Source organism: Rhopalosiphum padi, chromosome 2 (genome assembly GCF_020882245.1).
Source record: "Rhopalosiphum padi isolate XX-2018 chromosome 2, ASM2088224v1, whole genome shotgun sequence".
In the NCBI taxonomy this organism is placed as follows: Eukaryota; Metazoa; Arthropoda; class Insecta; order Hemiptera; family Aphididae; genus Rhopalosiphum; species Rhopalosiphum padi.
This window is the reverse complement of record NC_083598.1, coordinates 82,095,458-82,118,674: the sequence shown is the minus strand read 5'-3', so window position 1 is coordinate 82,118,674 and position 23,217 is coordinate 82,095,458. Positions and strand designations below refer to the sequence as shown.

The 23,217-nt window shown below is 29.1% G+C and overlaps 2 protein-coding genes across 3 annotated transcripts; one reads left to right on the top strand and one right to left on the bottom strand.

Annotated features, from left to right (window-relative positions):
* Positions 1-7,269: 7,269 nt before the first annotated feature.
* Positions 7,270-16,072, top strand: LOC132920957 (retinol dehydrogenase 11-like). Of its 2 annotated transcripts, none has more exons than XM_060983712.1 (7): positions 7,270-7,643; positions 12,526-12,647; positions 14,043-14,246; positions 14,424-14,582; positions 14,769-14,894; positions 14,993-15,200; positions 15,422-16,072. In XM_060983712.1, the coding sequence occupies exons 2-7, from the start codon at positions 12,527-12,529 to the stop codon at positions 15,564-15,566; spliced, it is 963 nt and encodes a 320-aa protein (XP_060839695.1). In that variant the 5' UTR covers positions 7,270-7,643; position 12,526; the 3' UTR covers positions 15,567-16,072. The 2 variants fall into 2 exon arrangements, with proteins under 2 accessions (XP_060839695.1, XP_060839696.1); XM_060983713.1 differs by lacking the exon at positions 7,270-7,643 and adding an exon at positions 9,817-9,969.
* LOC132920955 (neuronal acetylcholine receptor subunit beta-4-like) lies at positions 15,894-20,189 on the bottom strand. Its single transcript, XM_060983711.1, has 10 exons — positions 19,929-20,189; positions 19,505-19,736; positions 19,148-19,404; positions 18,914-19,068; positions 18,800-18,844; positions 18,415-18,521; positions 18,115-18,331; positions 17,759-17,969; positions 17,425-17,577; positions 15,894-16,596 (listed from the first exon to the last, which is right to left on the bottom strand). The coding sequence occupies exons 1-10, from the start codon at positions 20,005-20,007 to the stop codon at positions 16,247-16,249; spliced, it is 1,806 nt and encodes a 601-aa protein (XP_060839694.1). The 5' UTR covers positions 20,008-20,189; the 3' UTR covers positions 15,894-16,246.
* Between the last annotated feature and the right edge of the window lie 3,028 nt (positions 20,190-23,217).

Below are 23,217 nucleotides of genomic sequence, written 5' to 3'. Positions count from 1 at the left end.
AAAAGACGCAAACTAGGTACGCGAATACGAAAAGAACGAGTTGGAAAAAACTCTGGAAAAGTCTTAAAATCCCGTGAATATTTTGTACATAATAAATTATTGTTTAATATTTTACTTTTAATTTTTTGTCCGGGAGGGGGGATTTTTCCGGTGTGGGGGAGAAGCACGGATAAGGTTCTAGAATCTTCTTTTCCTTTTTATTATTATCATTTTTATTATTCTTATTCCTAATCTTATTATTACTAATAATATTACTATTTTTATTATTATTATAATTATTTTATTCTTATAATAACTTTTATTTAAATTGTGCGTTTATCGGCGATTGCACTATTGGGGTTTCTACGGTTTCTTGTTATCTGTCATAGAACACGATACCGATCCAGTGTAATCGCTAATGAACCGGGTATAAAAGGCCCGGCGAAATGACCAGCATTGACATTCACTGTCTGTCCTCCGTCGTAGCAAGACCCACCCCGGGCAGACTTGCGCGATTAGGGAAGGCATCGGGTATCCATATTTTTTGATCTTTAACATATCGTATTATTAAATAGTGATTTTATTCATACCTGTTCGCAGCTCTAACATTTCCTTAGCTCAAACTCTGTTATGCACAAACAAAATTCGACCTTGGCCTTGTTCCGTGGCCTATAATATAAGTCTGACACCGTTCGGGCAGTACGTCAGTGGTTGATTTGTTGCGTTTGCGCGAACATTGATCGTCACATCTGTATTAAATATTTGCGTTAATGCATATTTTATTTTTTCTGTTTCCGTGTTATGCGATCAATAGTCATTCGTAGGAATACGTTATTCGTAAGTGTTCAAGTATGTTTCCCAAACAGTACGTATATTCGTAAAACCCCCGTTTCCCTGTGCGTTATCGACATTGTCGACACGCGCAGAGCTACGGCAGGTTACGTTCCGCAGAAATGACGGTTCGCGCGTACGTCGGATCTAGTGAGCAGATGGCACAGTTCCAGTGACTCGTCAGAGTTCCGCGTTACGGGTGTATCGCTCTCGTTTGAGCTGCCCGTCTCGTGTGCCACCGTAATGATCTGACAACGCGTGCGATTCGATTCTGATCCGATTATTCGGTGGCTGCGACGTCGTTGAATGACATACGATTCTGTTCGAAACATTGTACACATTACGAAAACGTTAATTTTTTTTCGGTAGTGTTTGTAATTGTCTATTATATACAAGATCTTTTTTAGTAATACATATATCCACGTTCATTTAGTTAAGTTTATTATTTATAAATACCTAGTTATGAATATTATTTTTTTTATAGATCTTCTTTTATTTATTATTATAATAAAAGTGAAAAATAGTCACGTTCACTCGTTCACAATATCTAGGATCGCAGCGGTCGCATAGAAAAAAGGTCTAGGTGTGGCACCACAGTCTAATGATTGATTATATTAATTACCCATTATTATTAACCAATATTTTTTTTCATAGTCGATACAAATATACAAATATTATGGTTATAGGTTTTAGGTGTATTTTGCATCAGAAAAAACTGATGATTTACAAATTCACTACATCAAATGTTGCGTTTCCAGCGTTGCGTTTCAAATAAATAGAAGGGATATGCTAAAAAAAAAATAAAAAAAAGTGGACTCCGTCCCCCCACGTCCACCCCCAATTCAAGCACTGAATATACTCGTACCTGCATAATACATCAACCATGAACATTTTCATGTAACTTTATACAAACTTTTTTGTTAAGAGGATGTCTTTATGTCAGCGTAATGTTTGTTATCTCTCTCTAACCAGTCTAACCCACGCGCAACATAGCAAATTTTTGTTCACAATAATGACTATAACCATATTAATTTCTCAAATTAAATGAAATTACTTCTTATAAAATTTAAAGTTAAGAATATTATCTATATAGGGTATCTCTTAAGCGTTTTATTATATTTTTATTTTAAAGCGAGTTATGGGTTTTTACTTTTTAAGATGTATAAACAATTTACAATTTTAAAATAATTATAACTCGCTTTAAATTTTAAATATAATAAAACGCTTATGAGATACCCAAGATAATTTTCTTAACTTTAAATTTTATAAGAGGTCATTTCACTCTTGAGAAATCGATGAAATCGATATGAAAATACATTTTTACGTATTAGAAAAAAACAATTAGTTAATCATCAACGTTATACATACTAGTATATTTTTTACTTTTGTGTTACACATTTATATAGTATAGACCTATCTCTGGGTAGTAACAGGTAAGTTAATATTGTATATGAAGCAGGTAGATAAAATGTGACCAAAAATAATGTATTTACAATTATTTACATCGGACGCAAATAGTGTAGTTGTTAAATATATTATCGGGACGCTATTCATATGAAAAAGAGATATTGGGACGCAATTTGTTCGCTGCGAACGAAACAACAAGGGACTGTTATTATTTTATAAATAAAAATAAAACAAAACAAAAATAATAATAAAAGTTACGGCTGTTACGTGGTGACATAATTTATTGTTGATTTGATTAAAAATAACGAGAATATTGAAAAGTAATCCGTTTATTACACTCACATTTCAATTAACACTGTTCAAGACCTTTTCGTGATAAAGGTGAAAGTGCTACGGTAAGAAAATGACAAACCAGCCAGTCAAGGACAAGGAATTTTATTTGAATAGCGGAAACTTATTCAGTGATAAGGTAATGACGACGAAATTGATTAACTATGATATCAGGGCCGTTTCTAACTTCTATAAAGGCATAGAAACATTAGAAACTACTTAGCGTCTTAGCGTAGTATTTTCTTAATTCTTAGACACGTAAATGTATTAAATACATTTATGCATTTTCCTATGTCTTTAACATTACACGAGTAGTAACAGATCGAAGAAATAGCAAACTAAATCAATCTATGTTTTATCAATGAAAACAAAACGAGTGAATTGTAATAATGATTGACATACTGATCCCAAATTAAAATGCTTAATCAAAACAAAATTGTTGACATTTTCAGAAATAGTTATTAATATACCTATTTTATAAATTATTATAATGAAGCTCCAAGCTTCATTATATCATCATTATATCATCAAATTATTTGAATACCATTTAATAATATTGATTTTAACGATTATTGGCAATGATGGTAAGTATCGTTTATCGAAAACGTGCTATTATATTAATCCAAAAGACGCTGTAATCCGACCGGGCTTGATAATAATTACCCTATCGTTATATTAATACATACAATATGTAATCATATCTTTATGATTTTATATCATAATAATAATATTTCCTGGTAATACAATTTGTCAATTACGTTCGTACATTGCACATGGGTCATGGACGTCGCTGTATGATATCTGCTTCAGAAGCCATAAAAGTTTAAAGCATTGAATGCGACCATCCAATAGACTAAATAAAAAATTATACAAAAAAAAATAAATTTCATAATTTAAATTGCAAGAAAATTGATTTTATTTTAAGTCATAGGTAATCCGAACCACTTCTTTTCCCAATTTCGTTTGGATTAACAAAACCCTACTGTAACTTTACTAAAATAAATAAATAAATAAATTGAATATTTAAAAATAGATAAATAGTAAATACTATAAATATTAACATATGAGTCATGTAGTCATGTATATTTGTGTGCATATCAAGATGTTTTTTGTAACGATATTTTCAGTATAAATACTAAGTATAGGTATGAAAATATAAAATATAACAGCGAATGAAGAACCCTTCCTTTTAAAGGTAATAATAATATTATAATTAAATATTCAAGTTACATCTCTGTTATTCTAATGAAAACAACTTTGGTTATCCCCCGGGTATTGAAGTTCTTAGTTTCGGCCATGCACATATTCCGTGCTGTGTAACATTATAATATAAAGACTATGTGATATTTGATGTCCGTAGATTGGGCACATGACCAGACGCAAGGACTTCCGCGAATATCTGGACCGGAATGGCGTGCTTGACAAGTTCACCGAAATTTTTATGGAACTATACGAATGCCCAGTTATGGAGTTTCCAACCGTAGAGTAAATTAAATAAAATGCACATGATATATTATTATTAACCCCTGTACACGCTAAACAACCGCTGACGTTCGGTTAATATTTTTTATAAATATTTCCTATTATTTATTATTGTTATTACTTATTGCGCGTAGATACACCAGGAAGATGATGGTCAACCCGAATCCAGACGAAGAAAAAATATCGGAAATCAAAACCAAACTGGCCGACGCTTATTCGTTTAGGGATTTCTTGAAAACCGAAAACGAAAATTTAAAAGCAATATTCATGACCAACTATAGTATGTCTGCGGAGGAGGAGCAGGGGGAGGAGGAGAATAAATAATATTGTATTGTACATCGGGCTATACGGACCGAAAATCTAAAAATGATAATTAAGTTAATAATTATATCAATAAATTTTCAAGTATTTAGTATACCTAAATATTATTTGTTTTAAAATCTACAAATTAATAGTATAGTGTATAATAGGTATTATAGGTTACACGCATATAACGTCCGTTGAATTAATAACTGTTTGTATTATATTACTTTTTAGATTTTTTCAAGGTGGTCGAACCGGTGCACCTAACCTAACCGTTCGCCATTGTGAACATATTTTTCACTAAAATCGATTACAAACAAAATCAACTTGATATACTTACCGTAATCTTTATGATTTACTAAAGATCACAAAAATAATATTAAGAAAACAATGTGAAAATAGACAATAAAATAAAATAATCACAAAAACTATACGTATTTGAACTCATTTTATTGATAATTTTTGATAATTTGGATGACGTGTGCTCGTCAGTCCCGTCGCCGCCTGTAACACGAATTCGGCCATCTCGACCAGAGAACAGATAGTAGTGCCTGCTGTCCACGGTGGTCGTGTTTGACCTCGTGGGCCGTGTTCCGACATCACTGCAGCTGCAGTCGTAACGATTTCCATCGATTTCCATCGATTTGCAGTATTTGCACATTAATACGTCATGACACTGTCCTGTGCGCGCGGCAACGTACTCGCCCTGCAACACCATCATCACATGATGGTCGATCGATTCCCATCGGCAGCGGACACGTATATCCGATTCTCATCACATCAAAACGGCGATGACCTCGGTGAGTTCTGTCGCGCGTTACGTCGAGACACGTTCTGCAATGTCCGTTTGTACTGTTCGAAGACCGTTCTTTGCCCAGTGCACGTGTATACAATAATATAATAAATGATTATGTCGATTAAACCGTCGAGTTTCGAATATTGTAGTCTATGATTAACGATTTCATGATCAAGATTTGACATTCAGGGTTTGACGGAAACTATTTTTATGTTCAATAAATTTCTATTCATATAATCTTAACTTTCAATAATTTGATTTTTAAGATTTTGATTTACTCTAATGTTTATGTATCTAAACATTCTAAACAAAAATTACCTATAGGGTAACTACCTACATTTATACATTATAATATTATATTATCTATTATTACTATAGAAAGTTTGTTGTTTATGGCATATGGTAAAAAGTCTTCTCTTGTAGTTTATTATAAAAAAGAAGGATCTTCCAGACTCAGATCTTAGTGTTGTTATTACTTATTCAAAAAGAAACGATTATGGAAGTGAGGTTTCGAAATTCAAAACCTACTCTTTTAGCCAGATGATGTATAAAGATTAAGCTACATATTTCTTTGAACATTTCGGCATATTTGTACAAGCTTAAGTATACTTTCAATAATAATATCAACTAAAATATATTATTTACTAAATACTTTTCAATAATTATTATTTTAGTATAAAAATAGGGCCACCAATGTATACCCTGCGAAACCCCAAATGGTGCCCCCAATTAAAATTTCATAATGTTTAATAATAATTTTTTAACCTTGGAGCGACTAATATTTTTTTGGTCTTAGGTTTTGATGTATTCCAAAAATTCTGAAATGACTGTTTGAACAACTTATGTAACGTTATCAATTTATCATCACGAAATGCTTAAAATAAATACGTTTTTTCGATCGAAACTGCTGACATTGAATTAATAATTAATAAAAGTTGTGTTCGACAACGTTATCTCTTGGAGACTCAGTCCTCCACGCTGCGTGTTGATAATTTGAAAATAAAGACAGTAGATAGCGCTGCCGTTATCGTCCGGATGAACCGAAAGTATTTATTAAAATGTTAATCGCCAATAAATTTAGTGTTAATTTACTGAATCAAAATGGCTGAAGATCATTTTTTTATAGAAATTATTACACAGAATTTCTCAAAACTATTGATTGGATTTAAAATATGATTAAGTACTTAAAATGCATATTTTTATATTTTTTTAGGTATTTTTTATAATAAATAAATTGCTTTTATAAAATCTAGACGTTTCATAATATGTAAATTCTAAAATACTATAATTTATTTTTTCATAATCAGCAATCTATTTAGATGTTTGCAATAATTGTTTTTAAAATATAACTTAGTAGTTGTCTACTTTTATAAATATTGAATAAAATATTTAAGATTCAGTTAAAGTTATACATAATTTAAAAATTTTAACAATTGTTATCGACAAAACTTGATCCTTAAAATATCAATTGTTTCAGAACATTAGTGCAATTTAACTTACCATTACGAATAAATTACATATTTATTAAGTATATATTTATAGATACATTTTAGACGAATACGTATTATGGATAATGGATACATAGTTCATGCTAATTATTTTTTATAATTAAATATATCATAAATCACTATAATAAATTCAGTTATTGTAATAGTATATTAGTCATAAACTCATAACTCATGATATACCTTCCGATAAGAGTTATTGTTTTAAATATTAAATTAATTATTTATCATAACAGTTCCACGTACAATGATGACTGTGGTCGTAAGTATATATTATTTATGTTGATGGTATGAATAGGATACAATAATATTATGGAACTATTCAACTATGTACTATAAATTAATAAAATAGCCTGTAGGTATATTAAGTAGGTGGTAATTACTCACTGTACAATTTAAAACAGTAAAATACCTTTAATCTTACATAATCTCGTATTTAAAAGAAACCTTTGACCTTTTAGTGTACACTCATCATCGATCTGATTCCGTACATAATATGATTTTCAATTTTTTAAATATTATTCCGCAAATAATAAACGATGACGTTGTGGTATAATAATATAAAAATATAATATTATAGTTTGGTCACCGCTTATCTACTGCTGTTTCGTATCAATATTCATGCTTTAATTCATACATGCTGGCGATCAATATAATAGTATGACGATGGTTGATCATTCTCGCGTTATACTTTTCATCGATCGTGTCCGCATGCGCTAATATAAACTTTATTGGTGGAATGATATAAATAATGCCGTTTTTGGCGCAGTGTTATTGAAAAATCGTTAAATCAAAAGTTTACATAGCATTGTTACGCTTATAGAAGTATATTTTTATCATTTTTATCATTAATATTATTTACGTTATAATTTTCACAATTTAATTAATACAACATGTTTTGAATATTTCAATATACCAATATTTCATATTACATAACACGAACGGGACAGTCGTTGATTAGGTACAATATTATTAAAACGTACTAGAAGTATACGAAGAACAATAATAAGGTGAGTTGAACATGATAATTTAAATTAATAATCATTAATAATAAATTAAATCTATGTTATATTTTATCGATTTTGCTATAAAAGTCAGTAATACTGTATTATAGTACTTATATTAGTGTCTATATTATACAATATATATGCCGTCATAGGATAAAACAGCTTATGATGTATAATATTATATTAACTATACCTACGTCGATTGTCATTTGTAACATGATATAATTTGTATTATTTTACAGTGCACTATGCTTGATTATATAGTATAACAGTTTGCTTATCAATTATCAAACAATTTACACATTAGGTAAATAAATTATGTATAGTTAGTATACATTAATATATTATAAATATGCATAACATCTAATGTAGAAAATGCAGACATGTCGTTTTGAGAAAAATGAAATATATATTATAATGTCTAATATTTTATGTTCTATTCGTATCCGTGGGATTTTTTTTAACCCATTTTAAATATCGATTACATTAATGCGTAATTATTTAAAGGTCGAAAAAATAATTTGATTGTACACGGATTAATTCATTCGTTGAACTAGGATCCCGTATTTTTATTAATCTTCAGATTTTTTTCACTTTACCAATTACAAATTTACAAAAACATTAAACAATCATTAGCATTATAATCTATACGTTTTACTGTATTATTTTATTTTATAACATACATGATTTGTAATATTGGTGTTTACAAGTATACTGTCTGTGTGACCACGTGTACCTATAGTTAAGTGTGTTCAACATATTTCGAGTCAGCACAATATTATAGTATCTATAGTTTTCCATTTGTGGTTTATATATTTTATTTATTTAATATGCTCTATTGTTCTAAATCATATTAGCTAACATTTTATAATATTTTGTTACCGGTAATGTTTTAATAATTTTCAGTGTTAATAATTTACAATTCTAGTTACAACTTACATAATACATTTTTGTCTGAACTCTTCATACAAACAAATATTTAGTGATGTCATATTTTTTTTTTTTAATTAATAAACATAAATAATAATGTAACTAACTCACTGTCGCTATAACTTGTAATCGGTTACAAATCTACAAAGCATCTTGTTTTAATATTTTCAATATTTTAATGTAACTTTTAATCAGTTACAACTAATCGATTAACTTGCACATCCTCGAGGCCTTGAGCCTTGAGGTGTTATCCTAGATTGATACATGAACTCTCACATAACTAGAGAACTTAAATAAGGTCTTCAAATACACCATATGTATTACTTTTTAAACCTCTTTCAAACCACATTAAATTAGATTATGTTAGAAATGTTCGCTAGGTACTAATACTGCTCACACTTTAATCACGTAATCACTTTGGGACGCTTCCTTTATGACTCATATATCAAGAAAATAAAAATACACCATATTGTGCAGAAACTAGAAAATGGTTTGACACAATAATTATCAAACGTTTAACAAAAATAATGTTTGCAGTTAAACACCTATATTATTTACTGTATGACATTTAAATTAAGCAATAATTTAAATATTTTAATATAGGTCATTGTGTACTGCACTACCGTTGATATAATATAATGATATCGGGGGGCCCTTAAGTTGGATAATTGCCTATTCGTTGTTTACTTAAATGTATATCGCGCTACACACACACACACATATATTATATATCATAGACACATTTAATTTTTAATACTTAAAATTAATAATGATATTGTTTTCAGTAACGTTGTTTCCATTCATCAGATTACTCTATAATAATATTATACTTAAAACGTTATAATATTATCGTGTAAATTGTAAATAATGTATGCAAATATAAAATTTTAACTTCTAAGCCCATTCAATTAAGTAAAAACTATCATAAAAATAAATTATAATTTACTCATCATTATAATACATATAATGTTAGTGTCCTTGTCTCTAACTAACTCTTTTTCTTTTTACATTGATATAATTATTATTTTAACGTTTACCAGTTATTAGCTTCAGTCATTAGTACTATTAGTACTAATATAGGCACGAGTAGGTACCTACCTTCATTGTGTAAAATAATTTAGTTTTATAGTACCATTTTAGTAGTGAAGTTGTCGGTTGATAAGCCTAAAAGTGGACGACCTGAGTAAAGTTTTACATAATATTCATTAATACTTTTTTTTCGAAGGTACCTTTATTAGTAATCTGTATATAACAAATTATTGTGAATTTATTTATTTATAAAATATGTATAATATTATTATTTAAAAAAAAATATTTAATTATGACACATTTTGAGTAAGTGTTGATCTCATCGAATCAACGAACTTATACATGGTGTATAAATGCCATAATATAAAAGGTACGTATTTAATAAAATGCTAGCTAGCAGGTATTCAGTATTAACTTAAATATACTATATTACTTATATTTACTTATATTTATAAATGATTAAATCAGTTTTGAAAAGTTTGATTTTATCTCAACAGATGTATTTCTGATTTCATTTTATTCTGGGTGATATAATGAAGCAATTTACGTTTTTATTATATGAATATATAATTATCCGAGTACAAAAGTTAGTTGTATTACGCAGGAAGCCAGATTAATTTTACGTGATGAATATTGATTCAAACCGATTTATAAAATATCAAAAAAATAAAATTTCAATGATAATCTAGTTTAAATGATCTAAAACCTAAGTACACATTACGTAAAAAAAAATATGGCGTTAGTATAATATCAGCTTGCAATATATACTATACTATTTTCAACCTTTTTTGACTTGCGACCCACTTTTTACTATTTTCTTGACCCATGAAAACGTTGTAAACCAGTATGCCATGAAAAGCTAAAAAAAAAAACGGTAAAATTGCCTCATATCAATGCCATAGGAAAAGTGCTCTTATCTTATTTTCTATTGATATATACCTATGTCATACCACCTAACGATAACATACAAAAACATAATATTTAGTATACGTACAATCGTACAGTGTTAATAAAACATTGTTTTGGTATATTATTGTTCTATGTTAGTAAAATTTACTTATCGGGACCAATTTTTAAAGCTTATACAACCCAAAATTGGTTCGTGACCCACCAGTTGAAAACCACTATTATAAATAATAATATTAAATATTTTATACTTACTTACACAGTGATTTCTTAAGTATATAGGTATACTCTTCCATGATAGGTACCTATTATCTTTTAATAATACATTTATTTATACTCTGATAATTGGAAATTTTTAATATACTTACTCAAAAATTATATTTATTAATACTAATATTTTTTATACTATTAAAATAGTATCTTGTTTATTGTACAATTTTACAATATGCACTGATTTTTGGTCTAATGAATCGAAGTTCAAATGAGTTCTGATTTACTAAATTGTATTAACTAAAAACTTAAATTATTATTTACTATAATTTTCAAATAATCATATCCTATCTCCTACCATTTTCTATACCTTTTGACATGTACCTAATCTATTAAATTTAAAACTTAAAGTTTAATAACTTAGAAATTATTTGTTCGAATTCGAATATCGATTTATGTATTATGTTACGGGCAATGTGGAATATACCGAGAAATGTGAACCACAAATACAAACAAATAATTTTTAATTCATATTAATCATCCATTTTATTAAATTTTAATATATTAAGTACATTTTAAAATAATAATAATAATAATTATAATTATATAATATTTATGGAATTTCAAAAAAGAAATTTACTAATAATTTTATTTTTGTTATAAATTTAGTTTCATAGAATTTTATAATTAATTATGAGCATAATATAACTACGCTTATAATTAAAAAAAATAACTTTCCACAGTTATTGACATAATTCATTTTTCAGCTCCTAGTACTGTCATTATGTCAAATTTTTTCATTAATTTTGAATCTATTCCCTTATCTAGCTTTAATTGTTTTAAATGATTTATTATTTCAATATATTTTAATTTACTAAGAAATTATTGTTAGTTTTTTTAGTTCAATAAATTTATTTAAACGTTCATGTAATTTATATTTAAATTTAAAAAATGATTGGCGATTAAAGCAAACCCTACTCAATTTATACTATACACGTATGGCCATATTGGAAAACTATAATTTTCAAATAGAATAATAATATAAATATCGTAGTCTAATTCTATGGAATTAAATTTATAATAAAAATAAAAATAAAAAAAAATAATATTAGTTAACCTTTTTTGTTATTATAATTGTTTCAAAATATGCGCAGTATGTTAAAATTAAATAAAATGAATGATCGTTACTATAAATTATTTGTTTGTATTCGTGGTTCACATTGCCCGGATAGGACCATATTGACTGTAACATTACTCTGAAGTTTTAAAATCAACTATACCTATCATAATATTCATGTTACTAGTATTTAGAAAAAAAATGTGGTTATTATTCAAAAAATAATAAATTTAACGTCACAGAACATCACTTATCAAACAGTACAGAAAATCTAAGTGTTTAAATATACTTAGATATACTTAAACTTTAAAAGTTAAGAATTTAATTGTATTAATTATTAAAGGAAAGTGGGGATGAGCGTTTTTGGTGAATCACTCTGAATATATATAATAATATATATATATTATATATGTATATTATAAATGTAATCCGTAACTAAAAAATGAACGTGATGTGCCATGAAGGTTATATAGTTTTATACACGCGTATCTTATAATATTATAATACTGCAATATCGAGTTACTCTATGCAATGTAACTACGATGACGTATAAAATATAACTATAGCATATAAGGTATATTTAAAAATATAAAATCTGTCGGGAAAAACAGCCATGTTATATAATACTCGTATATTAATATTATATTTTATTAGCATTTAAACCACTGTAGCTAGTATATGTTATCATTTCAGCATGGAATATTTATTACCGAATCGCTGTACGTCGACGGCGCGACTCGAAGGGAAAACGGTTATTGTAACTGGATGTAACACAGGAATCGGAAAAGAAACAGCAACGGAATTCTATAAGAGAGGTAAGAGCAATATGAACTCGTCACCAGCACCTATATTATGATCAATATTATACTATGTGTTATATTTTATGTTTTTTATACGAAACAGCATACATTTTGTCACAAACTCACAAGTCTCAACTGTTTAAATTATCCTCTGATTCGATAGTTAAAATATTATACTTAAAAAGCTTATTTTTAACTTTGTATATTTTATTGTCTCGTAAAATAAAAAATAAATAAATGATTGTTATTAGTACTTACCAGCCGCAACAGTGCCGGATCTAGGTCTTGGGAGGCCAAAGTTTAACTACTATTAGGTCTCCTCTATATCAAATACTGTGGTTGTGTACTAAATATTTATTTATGTGGGCTCTATTTAAAACTTATAATAATAAACAATTTATCATAAATTATTTATTAGGTATTTTAAGAATAATAATATATATTTTATTAAAATATTATATAAATGATTTGGATCTGGATTAGAACAATTTAGTGTATAACATACAGTGTACTCAAATTAAAAAATACTGATCAAGTCTAGCTTAAGAACTATATATATAAATAATATTTGTATTAATTAAATATAAAATCATTTTAATCAAATATAGTTACAACCCATTACAAGCGATATAGATGTTTCATACACAATTATATTTCTAGATAATATCTCTAAGATTAAAATTTCAGTATTACAATACAATAATAATATATTATATTAGAAAATATTATTTAATCTAAAATAAGTATATCACAATTTATATATTTTTTTCATCAAAGTATTGCAATGTTATATTTTAACGGGTACCTAAAATAATCAGGCCCCTGTACTGATTTAATCACCTCCCTCTTTGCGTGGGAAGAAGGCTGATATTCGATGTATTAATCATACATATTTTCTGTTTTTAATAAAAGTGTAGACGGTTTTTAAAAAGAAAATGTTTGAACTAGATACCTATAATAAAATAGGTATAATAAAAACGTAGGATATAAACTCGTGGACTCTAAAACAATGTTATTCTTGAAGCCCCGGCCGGTATATTGCACTCCTTGCATCCGACACTGCCTACCAGATATGCTATAGGACAAATTATGAAATTAATATATTAGGTTTTGGGCGATCAATCATCGAATTTTCCTATACAATCGTACTTGATATTATTATATTTTAATTTATAATATAAGGTATGTGTTAAAAAATGATATACCTACTCTCAGGTTAAGATTGTACCACTTTATCTACTTTCGTAATTATTGTAGATTGTGGCATAAATTGTATTTGTGTGTGAACGGATATTTACATTTATTTTTAGTTGTGTGAAAACATTTCTCTCTGTAATATTATAAATATATCTAATACTAATGTCTTATAGGTACCTACGGTTCACTACAATAATGATCTTTTAAATTCAGGTGCTCGGGTGATAATGGCGTGTAGAAGTGCGTCTAGGACACAAGACGCAATAGACAGCATTAAAAATCAGACAGAAGGAGATAAAAACGTCGGAGAGTTGGTTTTTAAACATTTGGAATTGTCGTTTTTTGCATCCGTGAGGAAATGTGCAAAAGAGATACTAAAAACCGAGAAAAGAATTGATATTCTAGTAAATAATGCGGGTGAGTATTATCATGTACATTATAATAATATTATATTGTAATACATTATGGTCATTGATCTTAACTATATTATAGTTGCTACGATTTTTTGATATTTCGCATAATATGATCAACAATAACGATATAATATATTATCCAACAATCAAATTAATAATTGTACTTACAATTTGCGTGCAGGTATAATGATGTGTCCGAAAACATTGTCAGAGAACGGAATCGAACTTCATTTGGCAACCAACCATTTAGGTCATTTTCTGTTTACGCTCTTGTTACTGCCCAGAATACTGAGGTCCGCTCCGGCTAGGATAATCAACGTAACTTCAGTGGCTCACAAATGTAAGATAATTGTATTATTTGTATTATAATATATAAGTATAAATGTATAGTATATACTATATAGTATAAGTATACTAGGTACCTTTTACTGTGTAATAATATTTCCAGGAGCTTTGAATTTTTTTTAGTTATATTCGAATATTAATATTAATCATCCATATATGTGTACAACTTTGAACCATACAGGGGGCGATCAAAAAATGCATTTCGATGACATAAATCTAGACAAGAACTACACACCCAGTGGGGCGTACGGCCGCTCAAAGTTGGCCAACATTTTGTTCACCGTGGAACTGGCTAAACGTTTAAATGGTAAGTTTGGTATAATTAGTAATCATGGTCGCTTATATATTGGACGGTGAAATCGAATTTCGTAAACATAAAACATACCAAACGTTTTTATTGAATAGGTACCGGAGTGACAGTGTATGCGGTCAATCCAGGAGTCGTTCACACTGAACTTAGCCGGTTTGTCGATCAGACTATCTTTCCTGGCGCGTCGTGGCTGTACAACAGTTTTACGAAAATCGCCGTAAAGACACCCCAACAGGGCGCTCAGACCACGTTACACTGCGCTCTGGACGAGAAATGCGCTAGCGAAAGTGGTTTATATTACAGGTGATTTGATGACACGACAATATTACAATACCTGTACGCTCTTTTTGGATTAAATGTATACACCTATTACTGTGCATATATTTTTTCATTATTTGTATGAGTCTTATAATATTTCTATCTTCAATTTCGGTTTATGCAATGTACATACACGGTTCTTAAAACAATATAAAAAACGGTTTTTTATATCTAAGTGATTTTTGTTTGAAATTTTAATTTTTCAGCGATTGCAAGGTAGCTGAACCGGAACCCGTGGCTAAAGACGAAGAGGTCAGCTCAGAGTTGTGGGACACTAGTTGCGTAATTGTTAATTTGGAACCTTCGGTAGATCCTTTCCAACCGGAGAAAGATGATGACGTATCGATTTAAAAACTGTTTTACTCATCATGAGATGTTTTTCACAACAATATTGTACACAAACGTTGAGTTATTTTTAAGGTTTTGTTTTTCAAATTAAAAATATTTGTTTATGATATAAATAATAGTTATGTACTTATTCTATCTAATAATTTATAATCTAATTATATATTAGTTTATTACACTGCAGTTTATAATGCACTTATGTTACTGAGCGACGTATTACAGATGCAAAGTATTGACATAAGGATAGACACCTCCTTCGAAATATTTGTTTGAAAAAGTATCTATGCATGGCGCAAAAAGAAAAATTGTTTTTATAATTGCGAAGAAACATAATCACTCAAAAATGAAAATTATTTATTTGTACAAATAACTGTAATTTTTTACGACACTGGGTCAGTCAGTAATCTTTGTTTAAGAAATAAAATAATTTACTTTAATTTTATATAAATAAAGTTGCTCATAATATTAAAACAGTGCCTATTTTGTTAATAAATAAAAATATTTTTCTTTTATATCTTATATAACTTTGTTTTTTTCAACAGTTTCTATACTTAATTTTCATACATAACACTACTCTTCTCTCTAGAGAAAATCATAAGTATGCAGCTACTATTATGACTACATAATAAACTTGTTATTTCCGTATTCATGTCGCTATTATAATCAATAAATACTGTTAAGCTCGATCAAAATAAAGCAGTAATGGAAAACTTGATGGATAACAATATGGTCACTGTGGTCGCTAAAAACACTATGAATATGATTCGCTCGAAAGCGACTATGACGATATCCCATAGCGTGGTTGTGGTTTCTGGTACTCCGGTGAGTCTGTGGTCCAACTGGTTATTGACGAGGCTCCTTGTGGAATCCAATTTCGGCAATACCAGGAGTTTCGTTACAATAGGCGTGGTTAGGAATCTAGTCAATGCGAACGGAGGATGACCGCTGGTCGATTTACGATTGTGCACCGTTATGAGCAACGATGAGATGAACGCGTCCATCGATATCAGGAGGAGCAGTTTCAAGTATCCAAGCACTAAAATAAAAATGTCCTATACATTATTTGGATTTTGTATGTTGTAGTAAAAAAATATTTTTTCTCCGCGTACGCGTAATTACCTACAACGATGGTGTAGCTAATTAGTCTATTCAATACGCCGTGTCACCAAAATATTATTATTATTATTGTTGGTCTCGATTATTGTTATAATTTACAATTAAGGTAAGGATGTCAATGAAATAATAAACTCTAAATAAAAAAAAATACAAACAGATATACCGGAAAAATCAAAATATGCTCTTAAAATAATTTAATATTTTTGACATAAAATAAATTAGATATATTCGTTATTCATTATTCATCAAAATGTATTATACACTTTAAATACATTGTTAATAGAAACTTCAAGTTTCATGTTGTTGTGACCATAATATTTATGGAAGTTTCTTAGGACGTACGATTGTAAAAGCATATTGTATAATGTATAATATATGGTACGTAGGCGTGTATGTCACTCTCGTGTAGCGATGTGTAATCTTTTCTTGGTAAATGTAATGATAAAAATATATTTTTTGAAATTTGAAATTTAAGATAAACGACTAAAAATTAGCAAAAAAAATGTGATATAGTGTTTAAATATGTTGTAAGGGTTTTGTTCTTAGAGCAACTATGATATAATAATTGAATATATCATTTATCATATTCCGGTGTAACCAATGACAAAAATTCCATTGTAGGAAAAATATTATCACTGTATTTATTAAATTCAAAATCAATTTTTTAGTATCATTGTATTAAGACGTATGAATTAACTGATTAACAACTAGCTTTGGTGAAATAGATTATATAAAATACTACACTTACTTAAGTCTGGCGGAAATTTAGTAAAAACCGGTACATATTTCGTCATGTATACAACAATCAATGTTGAAAGTATTATTGACACGCAAATTGTCGTGATTTTCGATGAAGAATTCGGCATTACACCGAAGGATGACAACCATATACAACTGATCACTAAAAAAAGAAAATCCCACTGTAATCATATTTCTATTATAAATATTTTTTCTGCGAATCTTGGAAATTTCAATTTTTTTTTTATGTTCTGATCTGACGAATAAGTAATGGTTTATATCTGGCAAAGTAATTATACATAAAAAATAATATTTAAGTTAAATAATAAAAAATAAAATCATACATATTAATGGGGCATAAAATAATTTCTCGAAAATCTTCGTGTTTCTCGATATTTTCAACACAAGCTTCAATGAATCTTTCGAGGGATCTTCTACAGAACGGCTAATGCCGTTCATGGATTCCATGATATCGTCCCACGGAGTTCTATCTTCTACGTAAAAGCTCGTAACCCTATCAAGCTTCCAATCTGAATGAGATATTTGTAAGCATTCCTGCATTTTGTAACAATACCAAACATACACATCAATTTCATACATAATATATTATAATATTATATACATTCAAAGATCACCGCAACTAGGTAACTATATTTGTTACACGTAGGTGCGTTCGCAACATGTTAACGTGATGACTTACAGACTTTTGGTCATCTTTAATTTCGTAGAAGACATTGGATACTTTATGCGACCATGTGCTCAACAATAAAGTACACTTATGTTTGTCCCATGGCCACAATGTCAAGTCGATGTCACACTTGGTTTTAACGTAAAATTTAGGTCGCCATATGACTTGGCCGTTGTTGTCCACAGATATTTTCGATTCAGAATACATATTCACGGCTGGATCCATAGCACTGAAAACGGAATTTTACAGCGATTATAAAATATCCATAACAGTTATCCGTTATATATATACACATTAGTTTTTAATTTATACTTGTGTAGTACGAGTTCGGGTTGCCATAATTCGTAGTTCGATAAATGTAATTTGGAAATATTTTTATAGTTTTGAGGGTTCCAATTGATACTGTTGTCTGTCCATTCCTTTCAAGATAACAATTTTAAAATAATATTATATGTACATATATATAAAATGTATGATGTTTTATCGTGGTTCATATAGTAAGATTGATATTAATGGCAATATATTATATATTAATAACTGACAAGAAAATTAGCCAATCCTTTGTATATTGTAGATTATTATTTAAAGATTTTCTGGGACTTTTAAAATTTAATCGTATAATGATCAATAGGTATTTTGCTTTAATTGATTTTTCATTGAAAATATATCCGCTAATTTAATATAAAAATATACTTACAAAAGTGGCGGTACCTTGAATAGTGAGTATCGAAGTCATAACATCCTTTAACATAAAAACCAGAACAAATATACACGCAACGTACAAAACTTATTGATCATTAATAATATTTACCAAATGTATGAACTTAAAGTTATTGGTAATCGCCACGCTTAAAACTTGCTGCGGGTTCGTTGTCGGGTCGCTTCCAAACGGACCACGTTTTTTCAGTACGTCTCTTCTGAGTTGTTCCGTGGATGTAAAGAATTTCTTCGTATAATCAGTCCTCTCTGAAACGCAACGCATTTTCGATGGCATAAAAATACAATCGTTATTGTACTATTGCTTATTTATGTATTTTATTATAACCTGTCCTCGACATCACCGTGAACGAGTCGGGCTTACATCTGAACATCCATTTACAAATTGCTGCGCCCCACGAGGTAAAACTATAATACTTGATCGGTATCGGTTCCGGGTCTATCCAAAATATGAACGGTAAGCTTTCGCCGAATTTGCCAACCTCAATCAGTCCGGACTGCTGGGTCGCGCGTACCCAAAAACCGATGGGGTTGAACATGTCAAGAATTTTTTCCGTGAAAACGGTGACCACCGACGTCAATACGCTACGTGGCGCAAATAGATACGTCCAGGTTAAGTTTATGATATTAAATCCTAATAGACTATATAATATATTATATAGACACACTATAGACGTGTACTTACCCGTTGAATTTTCGTATATCGCAAAAAGTGTTCGATCCAGCTCCGATAACGATTTCGTATCCGAACGACGACGGTTCCCTGGCCAACATGATGTGTGCGTTACTTGTCCCTTGCACGTAAAACTTAAACATCGCGGCGCCCGTGACGGAAGCGTTTGCCGCCGGAATTTCAGTGGCGTTGTACCAATTTTGATACCCGTAGCCCATCGTATAAATGGTCGTACATTTTTCACCTATTTGTATAGGCGACGAGTTGAAACATACACAAAAACGATATGATATATAAATATTATAACCGATTAAAACGGGAAGTCGATGTCGACGTGTTAGCGTCAGACGTGTATTTGTATTGTATGAACGCGATGACAATATTAAACTAGAGACGCTATATACGCTGCAGGTGTAACAGTTTACTTAGTACTTACCGTTAATGGTTTCCAGCGATTCACGCGAACCATGACTGGACATTGACAGAGCGAGTAAAATTGTCAAAATTAGAAACATAGTTCAAATGACGTTACGAAAAATTTCGTTTGAAAAATGTTGTGAATTTCGCTAGGTATATTTACGTCACGTGTGATATTTTGCGCATAACACGCGTTATTTGGATACCGTTCACACAGTTGATACAGTGTGTAGTCTGACTCGCACATTCACATCCTGTATTTTATATTATACTGAACTTAAATATAATATTTTATTCACATAGTGTTGCATATGTAGATAACATTTGATATTGTATATTATGTATATTGTACACAATGTCCGGTAGACGAATGCGATAATAGTATATCCCTAAACAGATAATAACGCGTATAAACTGAAGTGCACAGCTGCTGTAATCGAAATAGTTATCATATTATTATAATGTGGTATACATTTATGAATAATAAATAAATAAAGCTCGAAGAACTGAAAATAAAATAAGAACAGAATCTGCGTAATGTGTGATACTGTAACAGTGATGTTGTAGGAAATATAATGGAAATCTATTATAATAATGTAACGGTTATAAAATTAAATCAGCCGTATAACAATTATAGGTATTCTACAATTTCATACAACAAATTATATTTGATGTAAATAGAATACATATTTTACATATTTAAGTAGGTAATTTAATATACGAAGTATAGATAATACTAGTGTTGATATTATTATTGAAATCATAACATTTATTTTAATATCTACTGATTGTCGACTATCGTTTGACTACTGTATTTATATATATTTGCATATTATTTTAATTAGCTACGTAGATGGTTCATGGAAATATATTAAAATTGAAAAACAATTGAATGTTAAATAATGATTTAAATTATTTAATATCTTATACAGTAAAGATTGGTTTTTACTTAATTAAACGAATTTATTCATTTTGATACAATATAGTTGTAATACAATAACATACTTACATACGTAATAAATTATATATAATACCTAGTTACCTAATAAACTTGTTATTACCTGTGGATATGCTATTTTAATGTACAATAATAATTTATATACATGTGCTAATTATTTTGTTACACACAAGTTATGGTATTTTCCATAATTATTAAAGACACTTGAGAAATTATTTAAAAATATAAACATATGTGTAATTACTAATTAGTGTACACTAACCTATATAAGGGTAATAACTAGGTAGTATTAATAATTTGGTATTGAAACTAAGATAATTTATATTCTATACTACGTATAAGTACCAACAGGTTTAATTACTAATTAGTTTGGATTATAAAATATGAATATGCATATGAAAAAATGTATATGTGAAATTTAAAATAAGACGAGGTGAATATTAAACCCATTTAATTAAATCTTACTTTGGTTAGATTAGGATAGACATAGTAAGAACATTTTAAAATCATTGAATAAAATAATTCATATATTATGTAAAGAATAAATTTACTTTGATTATTCTATTATAAATAATCGAATATAATAAACATATTTATAATACATTTAAATTTCGAATTACATCCAACAAAATGTGCCCAGCACAGAAAAGATTGATGTGATGAAATTCACTATCCAAAAATTGTTAAAACAATTTTGAAATATTCTTTTATTTTCTTAAGGTCTTTGAATAATTATGCACTGTACAATATATTAGTATTATAGTTTTTATAGTTATACTAGTTTGCCATTATATTGTCTTCATTGTTTATGTCAACAATGTAGTTCGATTTCTATACTATTAATGGTATGATAATATGTGAACACAAATTAGCCATAGTTTTTAATAAATAAAAGTGTATATTATAGTTGGGTATTATTGAATTTTATCATTAATAACAATTAATTTATACTATGAAATATATTTTATTATACGCTCTTACATAATTTAATAATTGTGCTTATTGGTTTGACTGGTTGACTTAATTTAGAAACCTAGCGTTGAATAAATTATATGTTGTATTATACAATTTAAGGATTAGTAGGTATCACGATAATTTAAAAATAATATACATTCTGAATAAATTATTTGTTTATTATTGAATTAACTATGTATATTAGAAATGGATCAAAATGATAATATAAATTTTATGATACGTCTGTTATATTATATCTAATGATAAAAATAATTTGGTTTAGTTTATGGTTTATTTAATGTTAAATATGTATATTTTCTTTAACGAGTATCTAAAAAAGGTGGATAATAGCTAACAGTATTTATCCAATTACTAAAATTATTGAATAATAGCCAAGTATAACGAACATTTTGGATAAAAAAAAATTAAACTATTATGAAGAATCTAAAGAATTCAATTATTTTTCTAAGAATCCTTTTGTTTTTCTTCTGTTATAGATTTTTTTTTTTAGTAAATTTCGACTTTAAACGACGATGATATACTAAGCGTAAACGATTTTAACCATGTGGTGATAGTTATAAAAGCTCGTCCGATCTCAGTTGAATATATTGTATAGTTAATATATATGTATGATATACAACATAATATATATAGTAAGCACCACCTATATTATAATATATTATGTACACGAAAGGGAAAAACGTGAGTTTTATGTAACCCAGTTGCCGGGCGGTTGGGTCGACCAGAGTACTCCAATTCCATTTTATTTGGATAGAAGTGTATACGTATATAATATTATATGATATAAAATTTGGACGGAAATAATTATCCACCGGAATAAAAGCCGACCAGCCGTTATTTATCGGTCCCTCGGCGGCGGTGGTAGCGTTGGCGCGTGTACGGCCGAAATTTTAACGACGTCCCCGTCGAGCTTATATTATACAGGTATATATATGTATAATACAGTAGGTTAAGGTTAATATATACATATATACATATAGACCGAGTTTAATTATTCAGAATCGGCACTGACCGCCGCCGCCGCGCTGCCTTTGCTCCACGCGGCGGCGACCCGCAAACGTGTGAAGAAGTTATGTTATTATCGCGGGAAACGGTCGTAAATCACGTGCGGCCGACTTCGGTTACCCATAAGGGACTTTGGAGTTCGGCGTTAATCAACTGCGTGTGTGAACATATTATTGTAATATATATACAAGTTCACGGCGATGCGGTCCTTCCGTTCGGGTCTAGTCGAAACGCTGCACATGGGTGTATTCGAATTTTCACACACCGTCATATGATATACGGTACAGTAATATTATGATATATAGATAGTACATAGGAGAGTATACAACCACACACACACACACACACACACACACACATACACGTGTTC